At 39.0% G+C, this 20,612-nt stretch overlaps 2 protein-coding genes across 3 annotated transcripts; both read right to left on the bottom strand.

Annotated features, from left to right (window-relative positions):
- Positions 1–784: 784 nt before the first annotated feature.
- Positions 785–4,300, bottom strand: rsl24d1 (ribosomal L24 domain containing 1). Its single transcript, XM_003443857.5, has 6 exons — positions 4,143–4,300; positions 2,969–3,082; positions 2,813–2,885; positions 1,752–1,815; positions 1,503–1,588; positions 785–1,196 (listed from the first exon to the last, which is right to left on the bottom strand). Exons 1-6 carry the CDS (start codon positions 4,221–4,223, stop codon positions 1,120–1,122), a joined length of 495 nt encoding a protein of 164 aa, XP_003443905.1. The 5' UTR covers positions 4,224–4,300; the 3' UTR covers positions 785–1,119.
- Positions 4,301–5,561: 1,261 nt separating this feature from the next.
- Positions 5,562–20,612, bottom strand: LOC100694676 (protogenin B). Of its 2 annotated transcripts, XM_005450848.3 has the most exons (18): positions 20,437–20,612; positions 19,586–19,885; positions 16,321–16,465; positions 16,049–16,182; positions 15,665–15,961; positions 15,286–15,445; positions 14,908–15,155; positions 14,155–14,319; positions 13,626–13,931; positions 12,764–12,949; positions 10,881–10,976; positions 10,174–10,360; positions 9,881–10,008; positions 9,603–9,773; positions 9,038–9,220; positions 8,213–8,336; positions 7,970–8,102; positions 5,562–7,865 (listed from the first exon to the last, which is right to left on the bottom strand). In XM_005450848.3, the coding sequence occupies exons 1-18, from the start codon at positions 20,501–20,503 to the stop codon at positions 7,497–7,499; spliced, it is 3,399 nt and encodes a 1,132-aa protein (XP_005450905.1). In that variant the 5' UTR covers positions 20,504–20,612; the 3' UTR covers positions 5,562–7,496. The 2 variants fall into 2 exon arrangements, with proteins under 2 accessions (XP_005450905.1, XP_019217245.1); XM_019361700.2 differs by lacking the exon at positions 12,764–12,949.

Here is a 20,612-nt window from a genome sequence, read left to right as displayed (position 1 = left end):
CATTTAAATACCACAGCCTACTTCACTGCTGCTGCTGGCCATGTCCATCCCTTTACTACAGTGTACTCCCAGTGTACCCATCTTCTTAAGGTTACTTTAAACAGGATAGTGAACTATGTCACAAAGCTCAAATCATCTCAGATCGGTTTCTTGAACATGACAATGAGCTCAAATGACCCCACTTAGCACATCTCAATCCAATCAAACACCTTTGGGGCGTGGTGGATCACATCATGGATATGCAGCCACTATGTGATGCAGATTTTGTCAATGCAGCCCTGATCTGAGCAATGTTTCCAGCAGCTTGTTAAATCCATCTATGAAGAATTAAATTTGTTTTAAAGATGTGAAGAGCTACATGCTTAAAATGACCATGTGAAGGATATCTGCTCTTCCTGAGATCATGAAGAGCCAAAAGTAGGACTTATATGTACTCTGACGTCATCATTTGAAACTTTCAACATTTTTATTAGGCACAGCCACCAATTTAACAGTATAATAATAACTGACCCTCACATTTTCTCTGTACAGACAAGTTGTGATTGAATGACTGGCACAGGCCTATATTTTTTCCTGCTGTATAGGAGTTACTGCAGATTAGGATTAAATGTTTACATTGTACAATATATACATGGGCAGCTAATCTCTTATGATGCTCATGCCAAATAACAACCTGCTGAAAAAAGTAACACGGTTTATGATCTATTAGTCTTCCAAAACGTTAATATTCATTCATGTATTATTTGGTATTATGCTCATCACACAAATTAAAGAGCAGGAGAAATTCCAGAAAAGATGCTTTTTAATATATCGGCAATCTTAAAATTTTCAGAACAACTGTAATACATTAGACTTTGCAACAGGGTTAAATCCATTTCTTCACTGCTCCAAATACCACACAGTGAAAAACAAAACAGAACAACTGGGAAAAGTGCAGTTAATGGCTGCTGCTTTGAAGTTGGGCCTTTATTAAGTCAATACGTTCAAACCCTTCACAGCAATTTAAAGCCAAATGCTTTACTCGGCACAACAACTGCTATTTGGAAACTTAAATTTCCAAACAAATGTACAATAAAGTTTAATGAAAAAAAAAAAAATGAAAAAAAAACCAACAGAAGATTAATCATCCTCCTCCCGCATGTCCACATCTTCTTGCAACTTCTGCACCATTTTGTCTTCCAACTGTTTGGCTTTTCCTGTAACAGACAATACAAACCATGCTGAAATTATCTTTATTAAAAGGAAAAGTAACCAACAAATATTTATGATCAGTAACTGCATTGACAATGATTTTACTTGAAGAACCTCCATTCTGAAGAAAGGAAAGCAAGAACAGTAATCTTATTTCTATTTTATGTGTTATACCTAAAGAGTGCTGCACATTGACCCTTACCCTGTTTTGTCTGATAAAGTCACACTTGACTGTAAGACGCTTGTACTAAAATCACTGTCACCAAATTTACTACATGCACAGTCATGTGGATAACTTCATGAGTCTTTACCTGCATGTGGTGCTTTGATGAGGTGAATGTTTTTCTTGACTTCGTTGATGGCCTCTTCTTTCTCCAGCTCTTTGCCCTTCTTTAATCTATAGAACAGAAACAGTTTAGGCAAATGCTTTTTTTTCCCTCAACCCTTAAACATATTTCCCTAATTTACAGAGATTTTAAATGTATCATATTTAATATTCAATATTCAAAAATGAAATCACAAGAAAGTCTATTAAAGTATTTTTTTTAAAAAATGCTCACCTGTTCATGATAAATCTTGCCTGTCGTTTATGTTTTATTTCGCTCACTTTCTTCATTGCTTCCACTGCAAAAGTTAACAGAACATAAACACAGTGCTTAGAATCAGACAATAACCAGAGATTTATATGAGTGCGATCTTGCATTTGTTACTGGCTGTCCTAAAACCTCCCTGAAAGCTTTCAGCTGATCAAAGGTGCTGCAGTCAGAGAAGGAACAACTAATGAAACAGATCATATTTCTGCTATATAAAATGTAAAAATATATATACCTATATACAATTTAAAGCCTTTATACTCACAAAGCTCGAGAATACCTTAAAGACCTCAGAGGATTATAATAACCCAATAAAAACTGTACACAGGCTTCAGCTATCAGGCTCCTCTCCTGCCTGGGTTGGGTTTTGCAGGTAGATGCCCCTCTTCCTCTGAGATTAAACTTCAAACTTTTGTTGTTGATAAAGCTTAAAAATAAGATTAGATCCTATGATCGTGGATAATTGCTGCCTGCTGTATTACCTCTTTTCATGCATCTTTCATTCATCATGTGTTTGTATGCTACCATTACATGCTATTACCTTTGTTCCTAGTCTGTCTCACAGTTTGTGTTTTGTCCAGTTTGCCTTCTGCTTCCTCTCTACGTGCTTAGATGTTATCCCTTTTCTTTCCCCTGATTGGGCCCCAGAGCTGGGTTCTGCATTTTAAATTCTTAACCTTACATTTTTTTAAGTGCTCTAAGATTTCTAATGTTGGTACTTAATGGTATACATACAATTAATGTGAATGTTTCTGCCCAAAAAGCTTCTAATAAATATCCAAAAGTTGAATCTGTTCATCTGGACGTAGCGTTTTGTGGGAGAAACGTTTCGTCACTCATCCAAGTGACTTCTTCAGTTCTTCAGTCGAGACTGAAGAAGTCACTTGGATGAGTGACGAAACGTTTCTCCGTAGCGTTTCTCCCACAAAACGCTACGTCCAGATGAACAGATTCAACTTTTGGAGATTTACTTTCCTGGATGATTGAGAATGCATCAAGACCTTCTAATAAATAAATATATACATTACCTGTCTTATCCCAAAGCTCCCTGTTATATTTAACAGGAATATTTCTGCGTTTCTCAAACTCCAAAGAGTTATCCTGAAAGACAGCGAGTGTGTTGGTTAAGGTTTAGTCAAATAAATGAACGATTCTGAGATGGTCCTCATAGATGAACAGCTTACCACTGTCAGCTCCTTTCCTGATGCCTTTCTGAATGCTTTGGTCCATCTTGTCTTTCTTGGGTTGCGCTTCTTCTTGAAGTTCTTGTGGCATTTTGATTTGCAGAATCTGAATGTCTGTTTTATTAAAGAGAGAAAAACAATTTAGGGATCACCCGATAAGAAAATGTGTGGATATAAATAAGCACATGAGCAAATGATAGAAAGTGAGACATTATTAGCAGTAAAGATATTACATTTGCTGAAAATTTAATGACTGAAATTTCAAGATTGGAAGTGCACTGGCAAAATCAATAGCTGAAATTGGACAAATGGTTTAAGACGACCTCCAAAAATTACAGGAAAATCATGAATTTACATATATACACATACATTATACATATATGGGGGATATAGTTGATACTTTACAACTTAAAAATACATTTTCAAAACATTTACTGCTTGTTATTAGCACTTAAACTTATATTATTGTACATTATTAAATCCTTTATCTAAACAGTCTTGTTGACTTCCGGATTTCTGTGTGTACAAAATCAGATACAATGTGAAGAAGAACTACATCACACATTTTTATCTTTAAGAACAAAGTTGTGAAACATTGCTTTAACTGTACCACTGAGTATATATATTCACAAATAAGCGGATGACAAGAGACATACGTAAACTAAACAAGCGAATTTAATGACCTACCTACTGCATATTTTCCCTACAAACTAAGATGTTTCAAAATACCATTACCGTGGCACAGAAGTCAGGATTATGAGGACCATCAAGTGTTTGTATTAACATTTGTTTACAGCCTAAAATTCCAAGCTCCTGGTCTCACACTGAAGCATAAGAGGGCGCACTCACTCCATCAGGCAAAACCGAGGCCCTCCGATTTACACGTCCAGACTCACCCAACAACTTCATGTCCATTAGGTTTGCGAAATAAAGTCATGTGTTTTAAAAAGAACTTTACTGTCTATTTCTTCTATTTTCCGTCGCAAATACGATTTACGGCTGTTATTTACCGTTTTTCAGCCCTAACTCCCTGCTTTGGACCCACGTGAATGAATCTAGCACGTTATGTTAGCATGCTAGTATTAGCCGTACACTAACGAGCCACCACTAACAGTCAAAACAGGAGCTTCGGTTAAAATTAACAGCATTGTTCGGGCAAAAACCTGCGCCATACCTTACAGTCGTTCCGTACAAACATCACCCCATGTCCGGGGTACACTGGTCCCGAGCAAAAATAACACTTTTCGATGCGCATTTTCGCATCAGGAGTGCTGCGTGTGGCAGCTGACAAAAACAAGACCGTTCCCTCTTCTTCTGCTTCTTTTTGTTGCCTGACATGCAGCAGTTTGGTGTCTTTACCGCCACCTAAAGACGAGACTTGAAACTGCAATTATCCTTCAAGAGATCGGAGGTTTTCCCAAGCATCTTAACTAAACTGTGGAAGAAAATATGTAACAAAAATGTAAATAAATAGATTTATAAAATTCAAAAACTAATTTCTGTGTATTAAAAAAGTATAAATAAACAATTTCCAGAAACACATTTAAGTTAAATCTTTGTACATTTGGTCAAATTTGTCAACACAGCTAGAATTTGGTGGCGTTGGATGGAAATGTTTACTAAGAAATGGGTGCCTGTGTGACTGTTTCAAGTGTTTGTACTGTTTTGTTTTAGTATTTCTATTAGTAGTAGTACTATCCTGAACTTATTACATCTCGTAGTCTGACTAATGCACTCTAAAACTAATTTACTACAGATAAAGCTAACACCGAATGCCTTTGCTTCTTCAGTATTTTCTGTAAATTATACAAGATTGTTTTTCATGAAGTCATGCTGTCAGAGAGATAACCTCGCTTTGGTATACAGAGGAATCCATGGTGAACCAAGTGATTCTTAGGTGCCTTGGGCACCCCTCCACAATTACGCTTGAGAGTTGGCATGAGGTGTTTGCACTGATATGCTGTGTTTGGTTTTCTCCAAACATAGCCAGACATCCCAACTATGGTCTTGTGCAAAGAATATTGATGAAGAAGTGTTGTATTTTGTTGAGATGAAACTTTACAATCGTAAGTTATGTTGCCATGTTCTTTTTTTAGAGAGATGAAGCCTTTTCCTGGCAACTCTTCATAACAAGCCACACATGTTCAGTATTTTTCATGAACTTTAACATTTAACATGCTAAGTCCTGCAGAGTCTGAGATGTAGGTCTTTTTGCAGTTTCTCAGAGGATTGCACAGTCTGACCTTGAGGTAAATTTGTTAGAACATCCACTACTGGGAAGACTGCCAACCATCTTGAACATTTTCCAGTTGCGAATAATCTTCCTCATTGAATAATTATGGACTTAAAAATGTTTGGTAATGGCCCTATAACCCTTTCCAAATTGATAGGCAGCAGCAGTTGTTTTTTAAAGTTCATTGTTGACTACTTTGCTCTTTGTCATTGTTCATACATACCCGAATACTGCTAAAACCTCTACTTTTATAGAGGCACAAGATCAAAAAGTGGTCCTAGCAAACATCATATGAGCTGAAAAAAAAAAAAAAAAAAAAAAAAAAAAAAAAAAAAGGACAACCTAAACAAGTGTAACACATTATTTTTTCCAAGAATTTTATTATCATCATCATCATCATCATCTACTAGTGCGACCATCTAGAGAGTATCAAAAAAAGGCTTTTTGGAACATTTTAACACATTAAATTCTTTGTTTTGTTGCTCTCTTTGGATCAAACATGTAATTTGGTATTTAAAAGCAGAAATATTTCAAAAAAACAAAACACAAAACATAACTTAAATAATAACAAATACATCTACACCCTAAAATCTACACTCGGAACCTGAATGAAGTCTGCAAAATTATCAGTGGCTTACAAAGCAATCTTTCATATTAAAGCATTTCACAGAGAAAGTTTAAACTGACCATATTTTGCAAAATGTCACATTAAAATTAGGAAATGTTTTTCTTCACATTATTATAAAATGGGTCACCTAAACTATTTAAACGTATTACTCAGTTAAAAACAATTTTTGGTGATAAGCACCGTTTTTTGACATCTGAAGCTTAAAAAAAACAAAAACAAAAAAAACTATGTAAAATGCCTTTTCAGCAACCAAACCCACAAATATTATCACATTTAAATGCAAATAATGTATATAATGTAAATGAAAACCAAAGAAAATTACTAAATAATACACATCAATATTCTTTGGTTAGCATTATTTGTTTTAGAAAGGTATCAAAAATTGATTATGTTGCTCTTCACACATAGGGTTTCCATTATGATAGTCAAAATCCTTCATTGTCGCACCTGGACAGGAAACATTATGGAGAGAGAAAGAGAAGTCTTTCCCATATGGCAATATTTGTGAAAGGTGACAGATGATTCTCTGAAAAATATAAACCTCATCTGTCACTGGGACACTGGATCTTTGGTCTTGGCATCAACATTTTCGTACCAAGGATCGACTGAATAAAAGAAAAGGCTGTACCCATCTGAGGAAGCAGACAACTCTTTGGATAATAGCATCGGCATCACCGCTGCACTCAGCAATGGTCTAGAAGGCAAATGAAACAAGCCCCAGAGACTCGTGCTAAAGCTTTCACCAGAATAAACCATTAATAAAATTTACACCGAGGAAAATCAGCGTTCTAAAGGGAAATTTACATCACTGGCACAAACAAAATTTGGGCAAGCACACCCTTAATGTAAATCTACTAAGTTTTTGGCTGCCTTAGAATATCTTCTGTAGTATCAAAAACTCTTTGGGTATAATTTTTCCCCGTCTTTGGATCTCATCATCTAAAGTACGCAAAGCCCTTTGACGTTAAGGCATTATTAAAGCTTGAAGTTCAGTGCACTGGAAACGCCAAACAATACTGTTTGATAAAGCTCTACAAGGTTTGAAAAAAATTGAATGCACTTTTCATCTTCACAACATACAGCATTCAAAGACAAACAACATGTAACGAAAGCCCTTTCAACCATGAAAACAAAAACTACGCGATAACGTTCGAACACGGTAACAAGACGTGGCAATGAAATGTTTTCACTTTGTCCCCTGAGTCAGAGATAATACTGCACAATAGGTGGTTAAAAACAAAAGGAGGTAGTAATGTATATAACGACTAGAACACTGAGGTAGATAATCAGTCTAAAAAGGCTCAACTACATCCTCTGCTCCAGTGGAAAGTAGTTAAATATAATGAAAATGCACCGCAGTACATTTCTGACATTCTCTTTTTTGACATTCATCGTGGGTGAGTTTTGGTTTAGGACAGACCATGCCAAACACAGAAATACAGGTAGGAAGTTGTTTTAAAAAAAATGGAAATAAAAATGTTAGGAAGAATGTTCATACAAAATCCTGAGGTAAGTCCAAAGCAAACGCACACATCTTCCTTTGCAGCAGCAGGATTCCTGATCCCTCGTTTCCCAGGAGATACCCAAAGGGCTTCCACTCAGGAAGTGGATGAGGTAGAAGTGGCATGACTCTGGCTGTTGGGAGAGCAGATGCAGGCCTGATGATGTTAGGAGCTGGCTGCTTGACAAGTACTGGAGGCCACTGAGATGCCGCGAAGCAAGGAAGCATCAACCTCTTTTTCCACTTTAAAAGACTGCTTCAGCTCCACAACTGCGATACTGTCATCTGGCCCTAAAGATTCAGGCCTAGAGCTTCGGCTGCTCAACGGGCTGCTCATCTCTTCGTTGCTTTCTTCGTTGGAGTAGTGTCCAGAGTCACCAGTCTCTTGGCTCCCCTCACTGGTGTGAGAGCTCTCTGAGTGAAGAGGTCCGTAGATGATCTCCCGTGATGAAGGCGGCAAGGGCGCAGAGCCGAGATGCTCCTCGTATCTCAGAACAGTTTTGCCAGCTTCGTACAAGCTGGCTCTGTTTTCAATCTAAAGATGAGGACAAAATTAAATTAACGTATGGAAACTACATGAGAGTGTTTTCTCAACAGACGTGTAATCACGAGAATCTTATTTGCTGTTCCATTTCTCACCTTAGCATCTATGAAGTGATCACTCATCATGGGTATAAGGGCCTCAACATTCTCCAAATGCCGTTCACTGGGAAAACCAGAACGTGGACCTTCAGGAGCTCCTACAGCAATGACTTTATGACTGGAGGATTTTCTATTAGTTAAACAAATGACAATAAATATATAAATATCAGAAAGAATGCTTATGCTTTATTACATGATTCCAAGTATTTTTTCATAATTTAAAATACAGATAATCAGTACCTTGGTTTCCCCTTACTGATCAGAATCAAAGCACATGTAATTATACAGGTCAAAGCGATGCTCACACCAACGATGATCCCCGTCATAGACCTCTGGTCTATGTGGTAGAGACCATCAGAGAACACTGGAAGATAAATAGAGAACAATTAAAGAGCTGCTATATTATAGGATTAACTTAAAATACATCTAAGAGACAGAAGTTCATTATTATTATTATTATTGTTATATTCAAACTCCTGTTAAACAAACCTGCATGTTTGTGGTTCACCGTCAATACTGCATGCAGCACTTGAAGCAAAGTCCACTAAGCATTTATTATAAAAACACTTATATTCCTCCCTTAAATATCAAAATACACTGGACTGGATGATATGAGACAGACCTTTGCCCAGACCTCTTTAAACTCTTTCCTGTCGAATTTATGGGATCAGTCACTTATTTCGAGTCTTACTGAATAAAACATTATGTGCATTTTGGAAGTTCTGATCATTCTTAGTGTCAGAACAGAGGATTATCCAATATATGCTCATCGGTTAATGATTTATGATCTAAAAAGCTGTTAGTTAATTAGCGGTTTTGGAGTGAGATACATCCCCCATTTTTTCTTTTTTGCTTCTGTGATTCATCTCACTCTTTAAAAAAACAAAAGCAGTTTTGTCAACAAAAGAAACGTCCATTCAATAACAATGAAACTGAAATTAAACCTAAAGACACAATCCTAACAACACAACCTTAGAATTACCACATGGGATTTTCAGTCCATGTCATTTCAGGCATAGAAATGCAACGCCATAGAAACCAAAGCAAGATAAAAGTATGTCTGACCTGTAGTATCTGGAAACCAGTCAGAGTGTCTGGGATTTTTGCTTCGGTGGACGTTTCCTCGCTTCGGTGCCAGCTCAACAATCTCAGAGAAAGGACCTTCACCCACCTCATTGGAGGCAGCTATTTTTACAAGGTAGATATTTCCTGGCTCCAGCTTCTCCAGCAAGGCCATCGTATGACTCCCTATAAATGACAGCAGAATCATACAGTAGAGAATAGATCATGGCTGTCAAACATATGGCCAGAGGTACAGAACTAGGCCACCAGAAGATCCAATTTGTCCGACTTTGCTTTGCAAAATATTTCACTCACAAACGAGGAGATCATAAATTTGGGACTTTTCATTGTATGTTTTAATTAGGTATGGAGGCAAAGACAACATCATCACATGCAATTAAGAGGTAAAGTATAGCAGGAGGTAAACTGGGTGTGAAACATTTTTTCACACTCAGTTTTAGTTTAGTTTGACTTAACTACAATAACCTTGGCTGGATCATTCAATTCCCCAAAGAATTCTTCTGAAAAACTTATTTAACATATTATAAAAACAAAGTAAACTACTTGCCCTCTCTCTGGACTTTATGCCAGTGTCCAGCAATCCAGTCTTTTTGTGAAGCATACAGGATGGTATAGCGTGTAATCACCACGTTGGATTCAGTGGGCTCCCTCCAGGACACCAGAGCGGTGTCTTCCTCAATCAGAGTTACTCGCACTCCTGCAGGAGGTTGGCTTGGTGCTAGGCACACAGAACACAGAACAACTCTGAGTACATCGGTGAAAAATATGCAATGAAATGATCAGAAAGAAACAGGAAGAAACACATTTACAGTAAAATGATGTTACCTGCTGGGGGGGTTTGATGGTGAACTACAGAACTCCAGGGACTCGACATCTGGTCCACATGAAGGCGTACCACAAACTCATAACGAGTGTTTGGATCCAACTTCTGAACTGTCACACTTTGCTTCGTACTGCAGAGAAACAAGATTCCCACATCATGGCAATTTGGCAGGAAATAGCCCAGAATACATTCTCACAAATTACATGAAATACATGATGTGAATTATTAAAGGGATGTACTCATCAAACCAAACTAAAAGCAGGCTTCAATTCTCCTGCCTTTGCGAGGTTCTTACGTTTGCAGGTAGCGTATTGCAAAGACGTTATGAGTGCCCACAGGTGTACAGCGGACTGTATAACTGACAGCCTTGCCAGAGGGGAAAGGAGGATGACTCCAGCGCAGGGACACTGCAGATGAATTGCCGTCCAAAACAGTGACTTGATTTGGAGGTGGAGGAGCTGCTGCAAGTTGGTCTCTAGCCGCTAAAGGAGGAAAGAACGAGTCATTTTTTATTTTTTTTTTAATTTACAGGCAAAGGTTGTATTTCATTTTTAGTGTCAGCCATGAAAGTACTGAAGTCATTTACTATAAATACACTATATTGTACAATACTATAGTATTGATAGTATTAAAAATGCTTTATTGAAAAAAACAAAACAAAACCCATTAACTGTAGGTGTAATGTGCAAATGGCCCAGTACTTCTGTCTATGTAGTGTTTGAAAAACATTTATATTAATAGAGCCTCTGGATTTCAAAATGATACATTTCTTTTTGTTTCAATTGGTGTGGAAGAGGGAAAAAATTATCAAGCAGCATTAAGTAAAGCTGTTAGTGGAGAATCAACCTCAACAAACCATCATCAGAAGACCAAAGAGAATGAATGAAAACGCGAAGAAATTATTCATCTAAGGCTTGTGTGTTGACAAGATTTTCAAATAAAGGTTTAGGTTGGCTGCAAAAGAGCAGTCTTTGGGAATGGATGATTTACACCAATACTTACACACACATCCTGGGGTACTGATGGTCTGGTCTCTTTGGTGACCATCTCCAACTTTGCTGACAGACAGAATCTTGACATGATACTTTTTCCGTGGATCTGGAATGATAATATTCAGATTTTAGCCATTTTAATGGACATTTTGCCAGAATAAAAACATTTAATCATTAAAAAAAAGCTGCTTTAGTTGAAAATATTGTCTAGTAAAGCTGAGAGATCATGGTGGTTAATAAATGGAACAAGATCTATTTAAAAAAAGAAGAGTGAGAGGGGGACATAAGGACAATTAGCTGCAGGAGGGTAACTGCTGGTCTTAACTGGCCATCCCCCATGTATGGACAATACATGGCCTCCTGAGTCACCCCAACCTTTCATTTGTCTCGTGGTGTCATGTGTAACGACCATGAGAAAGCTCAACCAGGCCCAAGCCAATGTAAATAAGGTGACATGCCCAAATCTACAGCATGAATGTTATCGCTCCATGATTCTGCACTTTCACTGACTTTACAGCTATGAAGCCCTAATAGCACAAGCTTGCTTTAACATACAATACAAATTACTGATGACCACAGAAATAAACAAAGGTGGATGAGGTAAAATATTTGAATAGTACATTCAGGACAGCCACAAAAAAATCTGAAGTAAACAAGACCTCTAAGGTCTGAACTTTTCATTTAAAAATATTCTGTCACATTGTATATTTTAACTTGAGAAACTACTATTTTTCCTCAGCCCCTAAATCAGGATGCTTTTAGGGAGCGTTAAAATTTGTAATGCCTCTGGAGTGAAAGGTCACCCTTTGGGTATTGACCAGCGAAGGCAATGTGTCCAGGCCTCTTGTGGGGGCTGGGGTAGGGGCAGCGTTCAGCTGCTGGGATTGTAGGCCCATGGGACAGGAGGGGGGTTTGACTGGGGTCACCGGGTCAGGCCAAGAACAGAAAGAATCCAGGAGCGGGACTGTGGGATAGGAGGTGGGCCTCTTTTGTTATTTTCTATCGCTTTTGTGTTACAGCCTTAAACCTGGAGCAACAAAAGAAGTTCAGCTTTATTGTGAAATATCAGACTAATAGCCACTTGTGATTTTTTAATCTTAAATAATACTGAAGAGTTTTGGATTTTTAGACAGGTTAGTAACACAAACAGATTTCAAATAGAGACATGCAAACTTCTCCCATTTCAGCTTATTTGGGACTTAGAAATCAAACTGTGCTGAAAGACTAAATGATCACGTTAGATTAATATGGGCCTACTTTATATAATCTCTCTCTATTTTATATATATATATATATATATATATATATATATATATATATATATATATATATATATATATATATATATATATATATATATATATATATATATATATAAAATAGTATCTGTAGATTATTTAAATGGACATCAGAGACAACTGGTGGGGGTAGGGTACTAATCCAAGTGTGCTGTCCCACGGCTGGAGGTCAGTGGCTTGCTCTGGTCTTTGTTCATGTGCACTAGTGTCCATCTGAAAAAAGGGTAGCGGCCAGGGTCTTACAAGCCACGTCTGGCCCTGGACAAAACACAATGGCTAAGCATAATTATGCAAGGCCCGAGATGGCTAGTAGTGGAGGGAGGGACATCTGGAACCTGACCTCTAAACCTGGGCTCGTACTCCAGCCTGACTGGAGAGTACTGCTGGTTAGGCAGGAGGGGTCAGCACATATTGATCAGGATAGGGGGTGGAAATGCAAATGCAGAAGCCGACTGCCCATTGAATTAAATTTGAGTGATGCAAAAATGACCCATCACTCTGTGCCGTCTCCAGTCCAAATCACAGGTGCAGATAAAGGAAATTTACTAATCGTAAACATTTTTTTAATTTACTCCTGTGTTCTATGCACACTCACCAAGGCCACCAATAGTGTATGTATTTGTTTGAGCCTGCAGCTGGATGTCGGGCTGCTCTGGTTGTCCTTCCTCGTGGTAACACAGCCGATAGCCCTGAATAGCCACAGATTCAGGGGAGCTTTGCCAGCGTGCCACAATGGAGGTGCAGTTTAAAGCTTCAAGTTGAAGAATAGGGGCTGAAGGCACTAAGAAGGCAGCAGAGAGGGCACTCATGAGAATTATGAGACTTCTGACCATAACAGAAGACAAGAAACGATAACAACAGGACAGCCAAAGAATGGATTGACACTGCAGTCAAACCAAGAAATCCCTTTTGGTTTTAGTGTTTTACAACAATGTGTAAATATAAAGCTAAAATTCAGCTCTGGTGGAAAAAAAAAAAACAACAAAAAACAACAACCTCCCCAGCACATCGGGCTATGAAAATAGGATATTCTTTCCCCCCACATAGATGCCTGAGGCCCTCTCTTTATGACCCGTGACTGAGGCCAATCTAGCATCACTGACAGCAAAGGGCAAAGGTTTCTGAGTAACCAACACAAAGACTGTGGGACAATGCTAAAACAGCAAACTCCAGTCATACGCTGGCCACTCTGCATGAACTCTAGTGTCCTGGTTTTCAAAGAGCAGCCAAACAGCGATGCAACAAAAGAAAAAAGGTTCTGCTAGTTACACGTTTAAACACTATCCGATTTCACTTCGCTGTAGCATTTACTAATCTGCTTTTTAAACTTAATTTATTTTTATACTGCATGAAAACAGGAATAAACTAGAATCACAATCATGTGATGAGCCTGCAGAGACTTTTTTTAAAGCAGCTAAATTTATGTTTTTTTCTTTATCAGACTTCTGCTGGTTTACCTTTGTTGCTGGAGGTCTTAGGCGTACGGTGTGATGTCCATGCTGAGGGCTCACACCAACCCACTCGGGTGGCTGCGGCCATGCGGAGCAGGTAGATGGTGTCAGGCTGCAGCCCCTCCAGCAGGTATTCAGTGCTGTTCTGCAGTAGCTCTACAGATGTGACGGTGCTGTCTGCAGCTGTGCGATAAGAGAGTCTATATGCAGACACACGACCGCGGCTCACCTTGGCTGGCAGTGGCTGCCAGCTCACCTGGATGTCTGTCGTGCTGTGGCTGGTCAGGCTCAGCTCCGGAGTACGAAGAGGCACTAAGAAAAAAAAAATTGGATATCGAAAATGTATTAAAAACTAGAGTTTTTTCTACTTACTATTCAAATCAACCAAATTTTCTTAATAAAAATCTGATTCACAACACTACAATCTTGCTAATTTCCTTCCAAAACGTGCTTTGCATACACCCAGTTGCACGCAAGCTAGCTTAACTACCAAAATGATTTACTGCGAGGAATGTTGGAAGCGCTTCAAGCTTACCATCCTCCAGGGTATGTTGACTGACTTGGTCTGACATTCGACTGGCTCCCATTGGCATATAAGCTACAATGTAAAAGCTGTAGTTTCGAGCTGGCTCCAGGTCATCGATGATGTAACTGGTAGTGTCGTTGCCAATAACAACTTGGTATTCTTCATTGTTTAGACCTGAAAAAAAAAAAAAAAAAAAAAAAAAAAAATCATATAGCAAGTCATTAATTAGGGTAAGATTATCCACAAGAGAGTGGAAAAAATAAAAGCGAGTTTAACTTGGTTGCCAAGTGTGCGTCCTATAAACAATCACTGCTTGGAAAGGATTCAAGTTTCTGAATTCTCTTTTTTTGTGTAAATGTGTAATGAAAATGATAAACATAACTGACTCCAGCCAGCATAAAATAAACCCAGTTTAACATCTAAAAGTCAGCTTTTACTCAACTAAACTATTACTTTAATGGTTAAAGTTAATACAATCTTACAACTTTAAAAAAAAAAAATCAGTTTTGCAAACTAAAGTTCGCTGTCCCTTTAAGTCCGAGCAGAATGAGCTAGAGAGTGGACAAAGGGCTGACTAAGCCTGTTGTTATTTAAGTGAAGTTGCCTTGACCCCTGCGCTGTGCAGCAGCAACAGATGGCCTTCACCAAGGAAAGTTGATCATGTGAGAGTGTGATGCAGCATAATGTGGTAGACCCGCCAGCCTTTTAAGGCCCAAATGATAAGAAGAATCAAATTAACCATCTTTTTCCTCTCTGTCTCACCTTCAGCCTTCATATAATGGATAGAGTAGGCAATGACTTTGTCTGCATTGTACAAAGGTCTCTCCCAGGCCAGTAAGATAGCAGAGCTTGAGATGGTCTCAGCATGGATATTTCTCGGAGCACTGGGCCTGTCCTCGGACATGACAACAATAAGGCGAGCCAAGGACAGCACAGATCCCTGTTCATTCTCTGCCACACACTGATAGATGGCATCATCCTCAGGAATAATCTGTGTAATCACCAGTTTACTATGAAACAAAAGAAAAAAGGAAAAAGAAAAATCAGCAAAGCCAAAGAAGCCAGCTTATTTAAGCAGGTTTGTCTTTCATAACGTTTAATTAAGTTTAAGAGTGCCCAAAACTCCTGTCTATACTTTACCTGCTATACATCTTAATCCTCCCATTTAAGTGAACTTGTTCTCCATTCTTCAGCCAGGTGATGCGAGGCGTGGGTACTCCCTCTGCTTGGCACATGAACCGGGCAGTGCCTGCCCTCGGACGGGTCTGGCTTTCAGGTTTCTCAACTATGTTTGGCGGCACTGAAACAACAGCATAACAGAAGAGCTAATGGTTACCTTTCATTAAGCCATGGAGTTCGAGCTGTGTGGCATCTTGCACCGAACACATTTGTTACTTGGGTGTATAAACATTTTCAAAACCTTTAGTTATGAGTCTGTATACTGAATATAAGAACCAGGCCAAAGATGTGATCTGAAGACATCTGTGGCGTAATCATCAAAGATGATCATGATCATTACCTAATACTGTGAGGTTGGCTGCAGCAGTGGTGTGGTTGCGGGTTCCAGGGGTGGTGGCCCTGCAAAGGTAGACTCCGCTGTGCTTGGTACTGACATCAGTAATAACCAGGTTTCCATTGCCCAACACTTTGGCGTTATACACATCAATGGGTTTACTGTCAGCACGGCTCCAGGAGATGATGGGCCGGGGATTCCCTGTGGCCACACACTCCAACACCACCGTTTGGTGAAGAGAAACTGTCACATTTTGAGGTCCAGCAATGATTCTGGGTCTCTGACGTAGTTTAGGGCCTGCATCTTTACAAGAAAATGCAAACAAAAAAAGTCAAGGAATGACAGTGCTTAACACTCATTCCTAAAATGCAGTCAGTGCAACTAATTTACCTTGGTTGACTGCAAGTGTGGCCTCTCGACTCTTTAACACACTACCGATGTTAGTTGCCACACATCGATAGTGTCCGGCATCCTCCAGTTGTACATTGTGAATCTGAAGAACTCCGTTTGGCAAAACAGTTATTCTGAAAACATACAAAACATACAGTCTGGGTCAAACTAGAACGCTCATGTGAAACCCAACAGAATATGTCGGCTAAAAAATAAAAAATAAACTAATAAAATTGTGTCTAAATTAGTTATAATGATTTTTCCTCAGTTACCTGTCCGTCTGCAGTGGCAGTGTCCTTTGGTTGAGCTCCCAGTTTATGGTAGCAGGTGGGCTTGAGATGACTGCACAGGAGAATCGTGCCACAGAGCCCACAGTCACCACAACAGGCACAGGATGCAACACAAACTCTGAGATACCTGTGAAAAAATTAAACAATCAATTTCAACTAATTAATTTGTTTTAGTACCAGATGAATATAATGCATTTCTTTTGGTAAAATATCATACATTATGCATGCAAAGCCCTGACTTTGATGAATGGTAATTGATTAGATGAAAGGTACTGATTTTATTTTTGTGCAGATGAGCTATGAGGTCCTCTTCTGACCAGCTGGCCTAATCAATGGATCAGTTCAACAATGACACTGAATGATGCATTATTATAAATAAAAAGTAATCAATTCACTTCACATAAAAAAAAACAAAAAAAACAAAACTGTAAGCAAAAGTAGACATGAAAAATGGCGAACAATGCTGAACTATAAAGCTGTGGTTATTTTTTGCACACACATGCAACAATTAGCTTTTCTTACACATATTTTAGACTTTAAATCTACTTTAAAATTACAAAAACAGTGCACTCTTTATTTATGCACTTCCGAAACGTGTTTTAATAGCCACCACAAATAAGCAACCATCAATCTGCATTTAACTGAAGGCTACAAGATATGATCAATGATCTTCATTTATTAAGGTGATAACCATCTCCCTGCCCCCTCACTCACAGGAAGGAAGTCAATATCATGTTAAAGGAAATCAATGCTCTGTTTACCCACTAAAACTTCCACATTCAGATTCTGGGATTTAGAACATCAAAATTGAGGAGCAGTGCTTCCATTTAAAATCTTGTCTCATCAGTATCAAACAAATAAAACTTTGATTCCGTATCTGTGAGGCGAATAAAGACTGCTTTTTGAATGGATTTGGGAATAGTTCCTCTGAACTTGCAATAAGGGGTTGGTTTAAGGTTAATGTACAACAGCAAAATATCACAAAAATAAATACACTTATTTAGTCGCCAATCATTTGTCTTATTGTGAAGTCTGTTACTAGTCACATGCTCCTATTTCTGACACCAAGACAGGCCGGTGGACATCCTGAAAAAATACACAACGTCTGCTAGGACGTTAACAATACGATGCTGACCACCTGGTTTTGCGCTTGTAGATGGAGGGTGTGGCCAATCTGCTAATATGGTCACCTCTGTTGTAGACTGCAGATCAATGTCTAGGTCAAACAACAGAAAGGTCTCTCCAAAGAGGTCAAAGTGCACTGCAACCCAGTGTCAATTCCATTTTAGCCCAAACTGGCCAGATCGAAGCCAGTTTACCATTGGCCAACCAAAGAGACCAGGTGATTCAAATGTGGGGGGGTTTTCCTCCCCCAAATGAGATAGTTGTAATGACCTGAACTATTGCAAATATATTTTATATACATATAAAAGGGCAGGCCAAAATTTAAAGCCACACCTGTGTTCATATCTGCAAAAGAAATAGTTTCTATGGCCAGCTGGAATATAATCAGATCTTCTGATTTCTGAGATGAACACACAGGAGTGTGAGAAAACCTCAGCCCAGCTGGCCTTTGCAGCTGTTTCTCCCAACACTTTTATTCCTTTTACATGGTTTGTGTGGTTTTCCCTGTAATGAACTGATGAGTTTTACCAACTTAGAAATGCCATCTTCCTTAGAAATGTAAGCCTTTTTTTGTGCACCAATGTAGTAAATTTCAACTCCAGTCATTATTTTTTGTGGCACACCATTTGGAATCAACTGTTGTAAGCAATGTTCAGAAAGACATGATTTCTGACATCTTTCCAGTTCCTGGATTTGTTAAAATTGGGGACTTGGTGAAAGAAATAACCTTAAAAAATGCCTCCTTTTATGTGGAGGATCAAGCTCAATCACTCACATGACAAACTGGCCTTTCTTTAACAAAAGCGCTGTGCTTGACAGGGCAACAGAGAGGCTGATCCAGTGAAAGGGGTTGTGGGCTGGGCAGAAGAACAGCAGGCCGACCCAGCTAAAGCAGGCCTGTGACATCACAAAGCCTTTCCCCAGCTGACCCCTGACCCCAGGACCTCTGGACAGAAGGGGAGCACAGAGGAGCCCCATCCTCCACTCCCCCACCTACAGCTGACCAAAAACCTTTAACCCTTTCACAGACAATGGCTGAATCCCAAACCAAACTTGACTTTGGATGATTTTAGGTGGTCAACTTCTAGAAATTCTTATCAAATAGAAAACAACTGCAAAGAGTCCATTTTGGTGCCCAAAGGGAAAATCAACAGTGGGGATGAATTTTTTCAAACATAAAACATTTTTTTCCTCCATCAAATGTCCAGTGACAGGAAAATGCACTAGCTTTTGTTTGCTAACCCATCAGGTTTATGTGTAGACGCCTCTCTAAATGTACATACTGAGCAAATAAAATTTTTTTTTTTTTCATTGCTTTGAATCTCATTTTCTTGGATTGAAGTTGTAGTTTTTTTCTAATGCTGAGTATTGATGCTAATCTCTATAACCCCAGTGCCCTCTCAGTATATTGCAGAGGCCAGTACTAGTTTCCATGACACCCGTCATGGGATATCCCCTTCTAAGAACTATGAAAAGTGTCCATGGTAGACCAGGCCCATTGTATAGACACAGCTGTCCTGGCCACTGATATGTGGACAAATAAATGCCCCAGAATCAGGCCTTTTCTTCTGGATCAGTCAGGGGCACTCCAAATAAAGGCTTAAAGGCAAATGGCCTTTCAGAGATTCCTTGAGGTAGCAGACCATTCGCCAATTACACACCACTATAGTCCACTCATATTTAAAGAAAGGAACTTATAGTTCCTTACTTTTGGCACTATTTATAGGATACCTACATAAAATTTGTGAGTGATACTTAGTCAAAATACAGAAAACCTGGTCTGCTTTATTATGGAGTATTTATGAACCTTTAGATTTACTCCCCATCTACATTTAGCAGTCTTTTACAGTGATTTTAACACTGGACCAGCAGCTTTTAATTCTGACACAGAAGCTTGTGTTTCAGAGGATCTTCCCAGGAAAATGAAAGCAGAGGGACTGAGGTACATCTGCCTCCCCTTTCCAGGTTTGTTGTCCATGAACTTGCCATTGTGATTTTTGCATGCTGACAACACCACAAAGTCAATACCACCAGCAAGTCTAACCAGTCACCACACTGATCAATGGAAGAAAGGAAGAAAGTCCACGTTAGGAAATTCTTTCACCTGGAGATCCATACTCACTTGCGATAGTCAAACGTGATCTTTGGCTTAAGATAGCTCCAAATTTGTTTTGGGAGAGGCACTGGTAGAATCCTTCATCTGAATCCTCCTTGGTATGCTTTATCTTTGGTATGTACAAGGAGCCATTTGGCAGGAAGTGTATGTGCTCACTTTCTGCCAGCTTAACCCCATTCCTCAGCCACTTGATGGTGACTGGAGGCTGTCCATGGGCCTGACAGTCCAATACAGCGGGGTCCTTTGGTAATACAGTAACATCACTGGGCTCTGTGATGAAGGACAACTCGCTGAAACATAAAACACCTACAGGGAAAGAGAGGCTGCATTATTAAGAAGAGAAGAAGACTAAAGCAGGTCATATTTACTCTATAACCTGTCAGAAAAACCTCACTGATTACAGGACTATTTTATTTTAAAGATCATCCAGCATTATGTAGTTGACATACATGTATTTTCTCAACATAACAACCTCTATAAAAAGCAGCTGCAAGTCTTAATGTTAATATTTAACGTGTTAAGACAATTTATAATTCGGAAACAATGATGTGAAAATATTATCTGACGTGAAAGCTGAAGGTACGCGTCCCAAACGACGGAGCTTTATCGCCTTAAAGTTGAAAGTTCAGCGACATGCCATCTTATCTCATCTCATTCAACGTGGAACAAAAAGCAAAGCTATGTTCAAATAATAGAGCTAAAATAGTTTGTTTCAAAGAAGAACGGCTGTAGGCAATATAAGCGTAATGTACAATCAGCGGTAGAGGTGTGTGGACAGGAAAGGTCAAGCACCGCTAAAAGTTAGCTCATTCCCAACCATAATGTCAATAATTTAAAAAAAACAAACAAACACTTACTTGATAAAGGAAGACACAAAACAAAAAGCAGCCAGTGCCGGAAAAATTTCATCCTAAAATTTGCCATTTATCCAGAGTGCTCTGTCATTTTTTCCCCCCACCGAGCGGACGCAGTTCCTCTCCGTGATGCTCTCAGATCCCCAATGACGCTTCTGCCAGCAGAATAGTACCAGCGG

The sequence above is a fragment of the Oreochromis niloticus genome, linkage group LG7 (genome assembly GCF_001858045.2).
Source record: "Oreochromis niloticus isolate F11D_XX linkage group LG7, O_niloticus_UMD_NMBU, whole genome shotgun sequence".
Taxonomy (NCBI): domain Eukaryota; kingdom Metazoa; phylum Chordata; class Actinopteri; order Cichliformes; family Cichlidae; genus Oreochromis; species Oreochromis niloticus.
The sequence above is the reverse complement of the archived record's forward strand: the minus strand, read 5'-3'. Positions and strand labels throughout refer to the sequence as shown.